The sequence below is a fragment of the Cervus elaphus genome, chromosome 1, assembly GCF_910594005.1.
Source record: "Cervus elaphus chromosome 1, mCerEla1.1, whole genome shotgun sequence".
Classification (NCBI taxonomy): Eukaryota; Metazoa; Chordata; class Mammalia; order Artiodactyla; family Cervidae; genus Cervus; species Cervus elaphus.
The window spans coordinates 38,810,291-38,823,901 of record NC_057815.1 but is presented as its reverse complement, the minus strand read 5'-3'; the positions used below and the strand labels follow the sequence as shown (position 1 = coordinate 38,823,901).

Here is a 13,611-nt window from a genome sequence, read left to right as displayed (position 1 = left end):
CCACTGTCCTCTAGGAGAGGTGGGGTACCTGTGGGCCCTTCCCAATTCTGATTCCTTCTTTCATGGGGCATCAGTCTGAAGGAGATTTGTTGTATAGACAGATGACTCTAACGTGCCCTCTGACTGAGGACTCACCTTACTACTGAACTCTAAAACACACAAACTTAGGAGTTAAGATATTCAATCCGAAATCCTTCCTCAAATATTTACTGACCATTATACGTAGGGCAGCCAGTTATTTACATTCTAAAAACTTAACTGCCTTGCACATAGTATCTATTCAGTAACCCTTGAATAGAGTAAAGAGTAGCTATTCCAGAGCTCTGTTAGTTAGGTAACTATTACTAATCATGAGCCCAATTTGCTTCTCTGAATCGATCTCCAATTATTCTATTATTAACTTGTAAAGCGAGACAGAGTAAGTTCACTTCCTACTGAACAGAACTGAAACTTAGTTCACTCCTAATGGCACTATGAGAATATAAACGTTAGGCACACCACCTAAAAAAAAAAAAAAAAAAAAACCACATCATTTTCCAATCAAACTACTAAAGAATCGATAGTACAAAAAGGATTGCATTTCAATAGAACTAGCTTTATTATTTTTTTTTTTAAACAAAAGAAATGTCTAAAAGCAAATACAGGTATGTACCAAGGGGTGGACGTGACCTGGTACTTACAAAGGAGTTGCTGTGTCATAAATGAAAACAGCATGTTAAGAGAAAAATAATTTTCAGGTGCTGTCTGCTTGAAAAATCTGGAGATGCAAGTTAACTGAAGGAAGGTGATTGGCCAAGCAAACAGCGTGAGCCCAGGGAAAAAGAAAAAACCACCAGAAGTTGCTTCCAGAGAACTACGTGGTGGCAGCGTGAGAACTGGCATCAACTCACAGTCTTCTCATTTTCCCCATTTTCTATAATTTTCCTCTTCTTCTCATCTGTTTTTTTCTTGAAGATGTTATTTCGGTAAAACTGAAGTTCTTTGATGCTTTCGCTAATGTCATCAAGTGCCCTACAAGCAAACACACCATGCTGAGTTGAAATGTCCAAAAGTCAGAGGAGATGATCACCATTCTTCAAAGGTGTAACTTTTTATAAATAAGAACAATCGGTACTACTGTAAACGTAACTATCTGATATCAACAAGAAGTGGAATGCTTCAGTAAAACAAATTTAAGTGCTTGTTTTTTTTTAAAAAAAACTGTTTGATTTCAAAAAAAGATGTCTAAAATTTAACAGATAAAGGTTTCCCAAGCTGCTCCATAAGACAGTGAAGTGTTCTGCCAGGGGCCGGGGGCCGGGGGCAGGGGGTAGTTCCAGGGTCAAATAATTTAGGGGAAACTAGATTAAACAATTCCTCTTTTGAAGTTTTTTGTAAAGTATTTAAAGTACTGATGTGTATTTTGAATTCCCCAGAGGAGGCTGTACGGTAGACACGATATTTCTAAAACTTAAATCGATCACACTTGTGGGATTCCCAGCACATGGCATATAGTTTGGGAGACACTGTGCAATACTTAATGACGTCCTGCACAAAATACATTCACATACTCAAGCATAACTGGTGACTCAGCGATCATAATAAACACCCATGAGCAGACAGCACCTAACCACAGAGGCCCTCCCTCCTCTCGAGGTGATCTGTGCTATCATTAGGGGCCGCCTGCCTCCTTCTAACAGCCTTCTCTCTTCTCTAACATGCTGTTTCTCACGTGTTGCAGTCTGAGAAATCAGGTACCCAAGACTATTAGAACAGCGGGCAAGTAAATCAATTTGCTCTGAAGATAGGCCAAGGGCCACTCCTAGAGATCAAACTGCACAAACTTTAGTGCGAGAGTTTTATGAGTTACTTTCGTGATTAGGGCAACAGTTTTGCCTTCTTTCCAGGTCTTAGGTATATGGTGGAGAGCTGAAGCTGTCAAAAATACAGCCTCTGGTTAAATCACAGGACACCACATCTTAGCCACAATAATGAAATTTAAAAAGAGCTGAAAACCCAAAGTCCTTCTATAGCCCACTTTGTGGCCAAACCTGGCCCACCTGATGTGAGGCTGTCACTGGTTATGCCACATGGTGTGAATATCTGTACATTTCACTGTAGAAGCAGCCACCTGTTTGAAGGTGAGTGCTTCCCCAGACCTCGTTAGGGCCATTACTCCCCTTCCAAAGCCTGGAAAAGTCTGAAATCCATAACACCTTGAGCCCCAGCTGTTCTGCATGAGGTATTCCAGACCTGTATTATTGTGCTGTAGTCCACGGACGCCCAATAAAAAAAACATATCAGAATGCCAGGCTCTTTAGAGCAAGGACTCGGTCTTCCTGTTTGGCTAGAAGTGTGCCTGGCACACAGTAGGGACTCAGTTTATGGAGGAAACAAACGCTGCCCTTAGAAGCCAGCTGCTGCATCTCCCATCACGTCTTATGTCCTTCCTGAAAGGCCACAATGCCAACAAGTAAAACAGGACTCTAGATACACAAGATCTTTAAATTCCCTGTGTACTTGGGCCTAAGGTTGCAGACACAAAAAGAAAAGAATCTGAAAAACTAAGAAGTGTCGAAATCAGGCTAACTGCCTTGTACAACTGTACACAAAGTGCTCAAATTTTAAATAGTTACAAGCCCATATGCTTGCTGGGAAGAAAATTAATAGTGCTCACTACTGGAAAAATTACACCATTTCATATACGTTCCAGACTAAGTTATCCACAAGTTTCAAAGCAGCAATAAAGATGTTAAGATCATACATTATCTCATAAGGGAATGTTAGAAAACTGACCAGAATTCCTGATAATCTTAGCAAAAGAAAGTTCTCTCTATGTAGTTGTCCTTTACTTTTCCCCCAAGGGATAAGTGACATTATTTCAAACAGTCAGGAATTCAGGGGTTATGTATGTGTCAGATGGCCAAACACTTAAAAGGATCCAAACTTACCTGTGAGAAGCAGCCTTCTTTGGTGCAAATTCGTATTCTTCAGGATACCAGCGTCTATACACAGCAAAAACGCAACTCTCAAAGGAAACTGTCTCAAATGCACTGAATAATTACATCCTTCAAGTGACGTAATAACACTGAAAAAGGCCTTTGGGTTGTGACTATGGAGTTGCCACCTTGTCTGGGACTCCATCTCCCTCCTTCACCTCTCTTCATTCTATAGGTTCTTTTCAGGCAAGATCACTATGTAAGATTCCCAAACTGTGCACTCCAGCCCTGCCCTCTCCCTTGCTTCTGTCATGGGTATCCAGGACAACTCCACCTAAAATCCACCAGACATCTCCAACCCCCCACACACAGGGTCACTCACCGTCCTCAACACCTCCCTTCCCCCAGCAGCCAAATCTACTCTTCCTCTTACGTTCCCCTTTGTCTTTGAACAGTTCCATCACCCACCAAGCTGCCCAAACTAGAAACACTTTATACCTCCTCCCTGTCTTCACGCCCCCATTCAAGCACTCAAGGCCCTGCTACTGACCTTCTCAAACACGCTACATCCACACGGCTTCTGCCACCCACTGCCATTTCCCTAGCTCCTTCTCTCCAAGATGGTGCAAGTCTTTCTCCCTCTATTCTTACCACATTCTAATCAGAATTATCTCATCGTATCACCCTTACCTTCCTGTTCCCCTATATCTTTGTACCTCTGCCCATTCTCTAGAATGCTCTCTCCTCACCTTAAACATCTGGAAAATGTCCACTCTTCTTTAAATCTCAATTGAAAGCCATATTCTACATGAAGTTTCCAATAACTCCCCACCCTCCCCACTCCTGCAGTTGGGTGCTCCTTCTCTTGTGCCTGCAAAATTCTACACACACTTTTCCCTGACCAACATCATCACACAGTACACACCCCAGGTGGATCTTTTTTTTTTAAACATATCTGTCAGTTCCCTAGACTCTAAGCATTTAAGGGCTTTTCACCTATATGTTCCCAGCACATTGGCCAATATGCAGCACAGAGATGGGTGTTCAATAAATTCTCTGGATTAATGAAATTTATATGGAAGATTTTTGATATTCTTTCCCCAGGGCTCACCAGTTCAAGCAAGAATAGGATGAGGAAGTTATATACCCACTTGGCGCCCTCAGTTCTATAGCTCTATTCAATTACTCTGTACAAATTCTCAAGGAAAACATGCTAAATGAGGCAACTGAATGGATCCTAAATATAGCCCTTACCTGCACAGCTCTTTAACAGTGCTCACATCAATTATCCTATAGTGAAGATGTTTCATGAACTGGGGCATGTACTTGTCAAGAAACTTCTTATCTGCATGAACTGAATTTCCTAGAAAGACACGAAGCATACCACATCTGTGTATTTCTAGTGGTACACAAGAGGACATAAAAATTCATAGACTGTATTTAACTGGAGATGATTTTTTTTTTATAAATTCAAACAATTTGTAAAAGCATCTCAAAACTTCTAAATTAGGTTTGAGTGTATCTGATTAGATTATAAGTGCAGATTTCAGCATGTTTAGTCAGTTTAGCTCATAATAAATTTGTAAATGGCACTCTAGACAAAAGGATGAATCTATCATTCCACTTAAAGTAATGCTCAAATCTGTTCCTTTTTAAGCTAATACCAGATGTGCAAATTTTCTCCCAGTATCATAAAATCCACACCACTAACACTAAAAATTTAACTGAATCATATAAGTAGATAAGCCTTTATTCAAATTTCAGTTTTAAGCATATCCACATTCATGTTTTCACACAGTAATTTATATTTAAAAAAACACTAAATTTTTAGTAAGAACTTTGAAATAGACTGCACTGGCTAGGGGGAAATTTTATACAATACATGCTCTAGTACTTAAGGTCAAAACTTTTTATGAATACTTAAGAAAAGTGTTAGTAACTATACCAGTTTACATTTACAAATACACCACCACTGGACATTAACCTCCCTTTGACAATGACAGTTGTTTCAAAATACTAACAGAACTGGCCTATTTCTTTAAAAAGTCAGTGTCACAAGGGGAAAAGACAGGTACACATTTTTGATTAAGAGACTAAAGAGACAGAATAACCAAATGAAATGCATGAGTCTTGACCAAATCCTGGCTGAAAAACAGACATTTTAGATATGGACTCGATATCAGACTATGTTACTGAATTATTTTTAATTATCTTAAATGTGACAAGGATCCTGTGGTTACTTAAATGTAACAATGATCTTTTGGTCCTTATTCTTAGGAAATTCTGGGTGAATTATTTAGGAATTAAGTGTCATGATGCTTGCAATTTACTTTCACAGGTCCACAAAAATCAGACAGATAAATATGGCACAAAATTAACAACTACTATATCCAACTTTCCTGTATATTTAGAATCTTCCCATAATAAAAATATGTGGGAAAATGTTATTGAGCTAATCTGGGTATCCCAGAGCTCATGTCAGGTTTCAGGCCATTTTCCCTGATATTCATGTATAAATTATACAAGGAAATTTGAGCCCAAAAGTAAGAGGCATAATCCAAATCGGGGTAAGTGGAAGACATGACGATCTGGGTGGATCTTTCTGGAACCACAGTCTCTTGAACCGCTACAATGGAAGACTATCTACAAGGCAGACATAGGACTGGATTTTACCTGCAAGTGGACAGAGCCCTGGAGGAGTCTGCTGTCGTACAAAGGAGAGAAATTCATACTCTGCCTGCTGCAGTGTCATTGTACTCTCCTTCACTGCTTTGGTTAGACCAGACTGCAAGACAGAATCCCCAGCCCCACCAAGACACATGAAGTCAGTTTTCAAAGGCATCCAGATATGAAATTCCACTTCTAAAGAGGGCAAATATAATCAGAGCTGGACCGTTTACAGACCTCAAGTTCAAACTGAAACTGCCATCTTTGCAGTGATTTTTTTTTTTTTTTTAAAGAATCCAAGTCAAATAAGTTATGTTACTGATGGTTAACAGCACTCCCCCATGGTCAGAAAACATGGTGTTCAAGGTCCAAGGATAGAACCTCTGGGAAGAAACACCCAGTGAGAGGAGAGCAGTGGTCTCCTTTTTCTGAAAGTTGATGTCTAACCTTATCCAAAAGACTGACTTGAGCAACACTGGATAATCCGCAATGCACTTGTGATAGACTGAATGCAGGAGAGGCGACACAGAGGATTCAGGAGAAGATGGTCTCGAGAGATCCCAAAGATGAAAAGAGAACAAGCAAGCAGTGTCCCAGGCTTGCCAAGCAATCTTCGTCTATCCCTTTTAAAAATACCATCCAACAAGGGTCTAGGACTCAGATGTGGGGGCAACAAGCTTGTTACTGATCCCCAAAGCGGCAATCCTACCATGTGGTAATGTTACCTTCCCGTGATGCTCCTTACACCAGTCTGACATGCTGTCCAGTAACTCATCTGGCTGTTTTATAATCAGGTTAGGACCCTGTGGATAGGAAAAGCTGTTAGTCATCCAGAATCACTGGGGATACACTTGGTTTCGGAGTTCAAGCTGCTTTACGAAGTAAATATATATACCAGAGAAAGCAAAAAAGATGAGGGCGCTTTGTTAACTCTAAAAGTGGTCCTCATTCACTCCAGCATTATGACAATAAAAAAAATAACCAATGCACATGTACACAACTGAAAACTGAAATGCCTATTAATGCCTGTTATACAGAGTAAGGTAAATCAGAAAGAGAAAATGCAAATATTGTATGTTAATGCATACATATGGGATCTAGAAAAATGGTAGTGATGAATCTACTTGCAGGGCAGGAACAGAGACACAGACATAGAGAACAGACCTCTGGACACAACAGGGCAAGGTGAGGGTGGGACGAATTCAGAGTAGTAGCACTGAAAAACCGTTACCTGTGTAAAGCAGATAGCTAGTGGGCAGCGCTGAATGACAAAGGGAGCTGATCTGGTGCTCTGCACAGCCTACAGGGGTGGGGTGGGGTGGGGCGTGGGAGGGAGGCTCAGGAGGGAGGGGACAGATCTATACTTAGGGCTGATGAACACTGCTGTATGGCAGAGACCAACACAACATTGTAAAGCAATTAGCCTCCAATTAAATATAATATTTTTTTTTTAAATAAAGGACATAGATACCTATCAAGGGTCGGCAAACTATAGCCTCAGCTTCTGGCACTTTTAATTGCCAGCAAGCTAACAACGATTTTTACATTTGTAAAGGGGGTTGTAAAACACACAAACATGTGCCAGAGAGGTATGTGGTATCTAAGCCTAAAATATTTAATATTTGATCTTTTTTAGAGAAGGCTTGCCAACCACTGACTATCAACAGTTCCTATCTTGCCAAGTAAAAAACAAAAAGCAAATTGAAGAACAGTATATATATGCTTAAGAGTTCACTTACACTTGTTTAAAAGAAACGCACACATTTGTATATGCATACAAAATACTAAAATGCTACAAAAATACAAAAACGTTGGGGAGTAAGATCAGGCAAGAGAAGAACAGCTGTTGAAAAAACCAACAGCTCACAATACATATGTTTTGCATAAAGCTACACTGTTTAATTTTAACAGTATTTTCACTTTTAACAGTTGAAAAAGTAATTGGAGGCATCTGAAAGATTAAAAAAAAAAAAACCTGACCCGGAAATTCTCAGCTCCAGTTAACTAAACAATCACCTGGGAGTCAGAGCTCCAGCAGACAGAGAAGCTCACCCTGTGGCATTAAAGCAAGTCACCTCCCAGTCTCTCCTCCTGGGAGATGGAGATAACAACCCGCCCCTCCCCCTTCCCTCACAGGGATGTTACCAGGATAAAAGAAATTATAGATACGCATATTTGAACTGAGGGGGGAAAAAAAGACTCTAAATCCAAGGTATTAAGGTGGTAAAAGTAGTTTGCAGTTACTGAGAGGAATGGAAAGAATTTGACTAAAATAGGCCTGACAGCTACAAGTTTCAGCCAAACAAGAAAACGGGTGATGGTAATCTCCATGAAGAAGCAAAAATATGTGCTCTGATAACTTTTTTTTTTTTAATTGAAGTATAGTGGATTTCCAGTGTTGTGTTAATTTCTGCTGTACGGCAGACTGACTCAGTTATACATATGTCTTTGCCCATTCTGGTTTATCTCAGGACATTGAATATAGTCCCCTGTGCTATTCAGTAGGACCTTGTTTTTTGGTTGGTTTTTTTTTTTTTTTTTTTGCTGTGCTACAGAACATGTGGGATCTTAGTCCCCTGACCAGGGATCGAACACACACCCCCACCACCCCACCCTGCACTGGAAGCAGGAAGTCTTAAGCACTGGACCACCAGGGTAGTCCCCAGGACCTTGTTTTGGTAACACTTTTTTTTTTTAACAAAACCAAAAACCTCATATCACAAAACACAATTCTAAAAGACTATGGTGGAAAAAGCCGACATCTATCAACTTAAGGCTATATAACTTACTCTAGATCACCGTAGGGCACACTGAGCTACTTGCAGAAAAATTTCTGGGGTGGGATGTCTGCTCTTCTAACATAAAACGTCTTCCCCAGGCTTGTATACAAAAATAAAACATTTCCCACAGAACTGACACGTCAGTGCCAACAGGCCCGTAGCAATTTTTTTTTTTAACATCCTTATCCTCATCCGACTGGGTCTATTTACAAATGCCACACTCATCTGCAGCTGTGAGACTACAGGCCCAAATTTCCTCCAGGGTACATATCAAGTAACTGGTCCATTAAACTGTCAGTATTTCACATTATATCAACAGTCTGAGGGGAAAACTCTTCTCCAGCCAAGAGTAAGTAAGGTTGGTGAATAAAGACACTTCTCTTCACTATTCATCTCTAGAAAATTCCAAGTGACAGGAAAAAACAACCAAACCTAAAACTCAAGATTTATATAAAGTTGTGGTGTCCTGAGGGGTGGGAGTGGATGTTTATTTGTTTAAGAAAAAAAAAAGAGGTAGTTGCTACTATGAGAAATACAAAGTATCATGATTCTCCCACAGCTGATATACCAGGAGGTATATCTGAAGTATCCGAATGTCTGCCTCCTACTCCACAAAAGTAACAATTCACCTAAAATGGCTCCTTCTCCCTTACCTCACCAAGAAAATAAGTGGAAGTCTTAAGGTTAGATCTGTGAAATGTATCCAGTGCCAGTAACACATCAATCAGACCCTCCAGAAACTTCTTTTAACAAACCTGTGTTAGTTAAACTCCTGTTCCTACTCTGGAGTTCCTCACTGCCTCAAATACAGCTGACAGTACGACAAAGGCCCGGAACTTCACCCTCTACCAATCAGATGCTGTCATGTACTTATTAAATGCTTTGTGAGTGTCTGAAAGGCAACCGGAAACAGGTGTGTTTTATTTGTTTTGCTTAATGTTCAGTTAAAAGCAGCATGTTAAAACGTTAACCATGCCCCTTATGTCAACAGGATAGCTCATGGCTCTGTATCAACAGAAATTCTAAAATCTTAATAATGATCTAGATGAATCACATGCCCTGGTTGAAACTGGATATATGAAGTCGAGTTAAAGCTCAGGTTATGATACAAAGAAGTCAACTTTGGCATGAGTCACCGATCCTGGCGTGACTGTAGTTGGTTGTCTTATTGGTTGGGAGCCCTTTCCTCAGACTGCCTGGTTAAACTCTTGGCTTGCCCAATAACTAGCCAGGTGGCCTTGGCAAATTACTCAACAACTCTGTACCAAAACTTCTCTCTCCATAAAATGAGTATAACAGTACTTACCTTATAGTTGCTGTAACGATCAAGAGTGAATACATGTAAAGCACTTAGAATTGTGCCTGGCAGGCACTAAAGAAGTGAAGTGAAGTTGCTCAGTCGTGTCCGACTCTTTGCGACCCCATGGACTGTAGCCCACCAGGCTCCTCCGTCCATGGGATTCTCCAGGCAAGCATACTGGAGTGGGTTGCCATTTCCTTCTCCAGGGGATCTTCCTGACTCAGGGATCGAACCCAGGTCTCCTGCACTGCAGGCAGACGCTTTAACCTCTGAGCCACCACGGAAGCCCCCGAATTTTTGCCATAACTATTGAAAAATACTAGACTCTGAGATTGATTACTTTGGTTCTAGTACCAAGCCCACCAGGACCTAGAACGTTATTTTGGACCTTAATCTATATCAGTTTTATTTTTTTAATAAAGAGATGAGGGGGGTGGGGAGAGACAATCTTTAGATTTCCAATACACTATAAACAGTATGGCTGTATTACAAGGCATCACCTACTTCAGCCAAAATGTTGAGATCAGAGTCAGTTATCAGACAGGCCATCTCAATAATCTGGTCCTTCTCAATGTCCAATCCTGTCATCTGCAATAAAAAATATACATATACATACATATAGCAAAAAATATATATACACACACAAAACCGTCTTTATAGCCTACTGCACCCAAGTTTATTTAATAGGACATCCCTCAAGCACATTTAACTTATATTCCACAGCCAGGATAGAAGAGACAATACTGCTCCTTGAGCAAGTCCTCAAGGCACTCAGTATGGGCTGTTTATTCAATAACCATTTACCAAGGGCGGGCTACATGTCAGGCGTCACGGTCCTACTCTGGGGTATATGCAAAGTTAGCAAAATTGAGTGCTGACAGCATTCAATTTTGGAAGAGTTAGACAACTAACTTCACTACATCTCTGCAGAGTTTACAAAGTTTTCATATTAATTACAGCACTTGATATTCATCATAATCGAATGTTATTATCCCCGTTTCAAACAGGAGAAAACTGAGGCTCAAGGGAGAAGGGAATGTTTGGCTGAGTATGGAAAACCTAAAGGGATCAGAACTGGGTTGTAGCCCCAGCTTCGACCCTCACTAACTGCACGACCTTGAACGAGCTGAATCCTCTCTCTCTCTGGGCCTCAGTTTTCTCCTTTATGGAATGTGGGGCAAGGCTGAGTCATCTCCGGAGTCCCATCTGGCTCTAACATGGTCCCGTGAGGCTAGGGAAGTGGGGTCTAGCGGAGCTGCTGTGTCCACCCCCTACCCCAGGGACCCGAAGCCCACCACCGCGTTAGGGAGCTCCACATCTGGGCGGAACGGGGGGTTAAGGGAAGCCATACAGATGACACCTCCCTTTGGAAAAGAAACCCCACAGTCCGGAACAGTCTTCAACACCCGCAGGACTCCGGTCCCTCGACTTGCCCCGCACAGCCCGCAGCCGGGAGGCGCTCACCTGCCACACCTGAGATCCAGATACCGCTGCTCTCCCCGGACACGCTCGGCTACTCGGTCCCACCCGAGAAAACTCACTCGTCTCCCCTCTCCCCCTGACCGACCTGACTCACCTCCAAGTCCACCCAGACCATCCGCTGAGCCATGCTCTCCCCCGCCGCCATGGCTGCGCCACCTTCGCGGACACCCCGCGCCCCGAACTGCCCGCGAGTCCCACCCACACCTCGCAACAGCCTGGAGCCCAGGGAGCCGCCTAGCATCACCCGGCACGAGCCGCCACGGCCCCAGCCTCTCAGCCGGCGCTGGCGCAGGCGCGATAGTCGCTAAACGTCGCAAACCCGCGGGGAGGCGCAGGAGTGAAAACTACAAGTCCCAGCAGCCAGTGCACCAACTCTCCCTGAGTAGTCCGGCTTAGCTGCCGCATGGGCTGATGGGACTTAGAGTCTTGCACGCTGTTGCGCCCGCTTGCCCCGCCCCCGCCACGTGTTTTCGGATGTTAGAGGACGCGCATGTTTTTCAGAACTAAGTTTATTCTTTTCCAAGAGTTATTTCCTGAATTTGGATGAGTTGCAAATCGCCTAGCTGAGAAAGAGCTCTCTTATTTTAACTCGAAAAAGACCTGGTTACTTATTTATTTCAAAAGTATCCTTCTTTTTTTTTGCTGTTTTTCCTCCCTTATTTTTTTACTTAACCTGTCACTCCACACACTTTCTTATTTACATGCGACAGCAGAGCGGTGTGCTTTTTAAGCCGGAAGACCATCTCCACCTTTAGAAATCTTTAAATGAGATCTTATCTGAGTGATCACTTAGCATGCTTTAGGTGCTGAATAAAATACTTTTCCTTCATTGGCAAAGGATTACTCCTTATTCCTTACGGAGGGACTTGCCGCCGTGGTCTGTGTTTCAGTTCACCTGTTAGATGTCAGTGGTAATGACTTCCTACTCCACCCTTAAAAGTTCTCATAGTTAAATATTGTGCTTGTATCTATGCAGCAAATTAAATTAAAATGAACTAAAACCAGCTTTGCCCGCTCTGCAATCTGCTTTGATTTTGATCAAAGTTTTTAATCTCCTCCACTAACAGCTATAGTTTCCATTATTTCCATGAGTAGAGGTGGCCCCCAAAAGGATCTTTCGACCCTGGAGTGTCAAATTGCATGAATCTCTTAAACCTTTGGCTATTCAGTAGCAAGTTGGAGTGCTGAGTACGACTTTGTCACAAACATTGGTCTAGGCCTGGAATTATATCTTCTGTATATTTTTCTGAAAGCTATATTGGCTCTAATTACAGAGTTGGTGGTTCATAGCACAGTAATTCATACCCAGTGAGCTGGTTTTGTGAGAGAGAAGACATGTTGCCTAAGAAGAGCCATCAGTATAATTTAGTGTCCTGGATTTCACCTTCAAGTTCTCTGTATACCCAACCCACCACCTGCCAGGCCAAATCATGTGCAGGTTGTGTGTGTGTGTGTGTGTGTGTGTGTATTCTAATAATGAATCACATTGTTTTCCTGTAGCTTTTTACTCACTTGTAGCTTACTTTACGGAGAAGGCAATGGCACCCCACTCCAGTACTCTTGCCTGGAAAATCCCATGGTTGAAGGAGCCTGGTAGGCTGCAGTCCATGGGGTCGCTAAGAGTCGGGCACGAGTGAGCAACTTCACCTTGACTTTTCACTTTCATGCACTGGAGAAGGAAATGGCAACCCACTGCAGTATTCTTGCTTGGAGAATCCCAGGGACAGAGGAGCCCACAGAGGGACAGTGGGCTGCCATCTATGGGGTCGCAAAGAGTCAGACACGACTGAAGTGACTTAGCAGAAGCAGTCTACTTTATAAGAAAGAGTGTACAAAAAGTAAAAACTTTAAAAAAAAATTTTTTTAAGAAAACGTCTACATTTCTTCTTTAAGTTTTTTCTTCATTTTAAACTTGATTCATAGAAAGTAGAATCAGATGCAGGTTTTATCCTCCTGAAGTATTATTATATCAATTGCAGGTTTTATCCTCCTGAAGTATTATTATATCCTTAAATTTTCAAAGATCACCTTTTGTTTTCAAATTTCCTACTTTAACATTGATCAATTTTGTTACAAATCACAGCTTAAGAAATGCTATTCACATTTAAGAACTTGTATCCTGAAAATTTATGATCATAATCTTAAAACATTGGGTAGTTAAAATTAATGTGTGGACATTTTTGAAACTTCAGTTTCCATAGAAATGTACTTTCATTATAACAATAAAGACACACTTTAGATGATTGGTATTATAAGGAGATTTATAGTTTATTGGGTTTTGTGTGTAATAAAATTAGATTGGTAATTGAAAAGGTTAATATCTCAAAGCAAAACAATGTATGCACCAAATTCACAAATCCAATCCATGTAAATAAGTAGGAGGGCAGGGAGTTCCCTGGTGGTCTAGAGGTTAGGATTTTGCGCTCTCACTGTTGTGGTCCATCGTTGGTCAGGGGATTGAAAT

The 13,611-nt window shown here is 41.5% G+C and overlaps 1 protein-coding gene across 1 annotated transcript; it reads right to left on the bottom strand.

Moving 5' to 3' along the window:
* Window positions 1-574: 574 nt before the first annotated feature.
* Window positions 575-11,480, bottom strand: REXO2 (RNA exonuclease 2). The gene is made up of 7 exons (XM_043899750.1): window positions 11,242-11,480; window positions 10,170-10,253; window positions 6,311-6,388; window positions 5,592-5,703; window positions 4,173-4,281; window positions 2,931-2,984; window positions 575-1,011 (listed from the first exon to the last, which is right to left on the bottom strand). The coding sequence occupies exons 1-7, from the start codon at window positions 11,386-11,388 to the stop codon at window positions 882-884; spliced, it is 714 nt and encodes a 237-aa protein (XP_043755685.1). The 5' UTR covers window positions 11,389-11,480; the 3' UTR covers window positions 575-881.
* Between the last annotated feature and the right edge of the window lie 2,131 nt (window positions 11,481-13,611).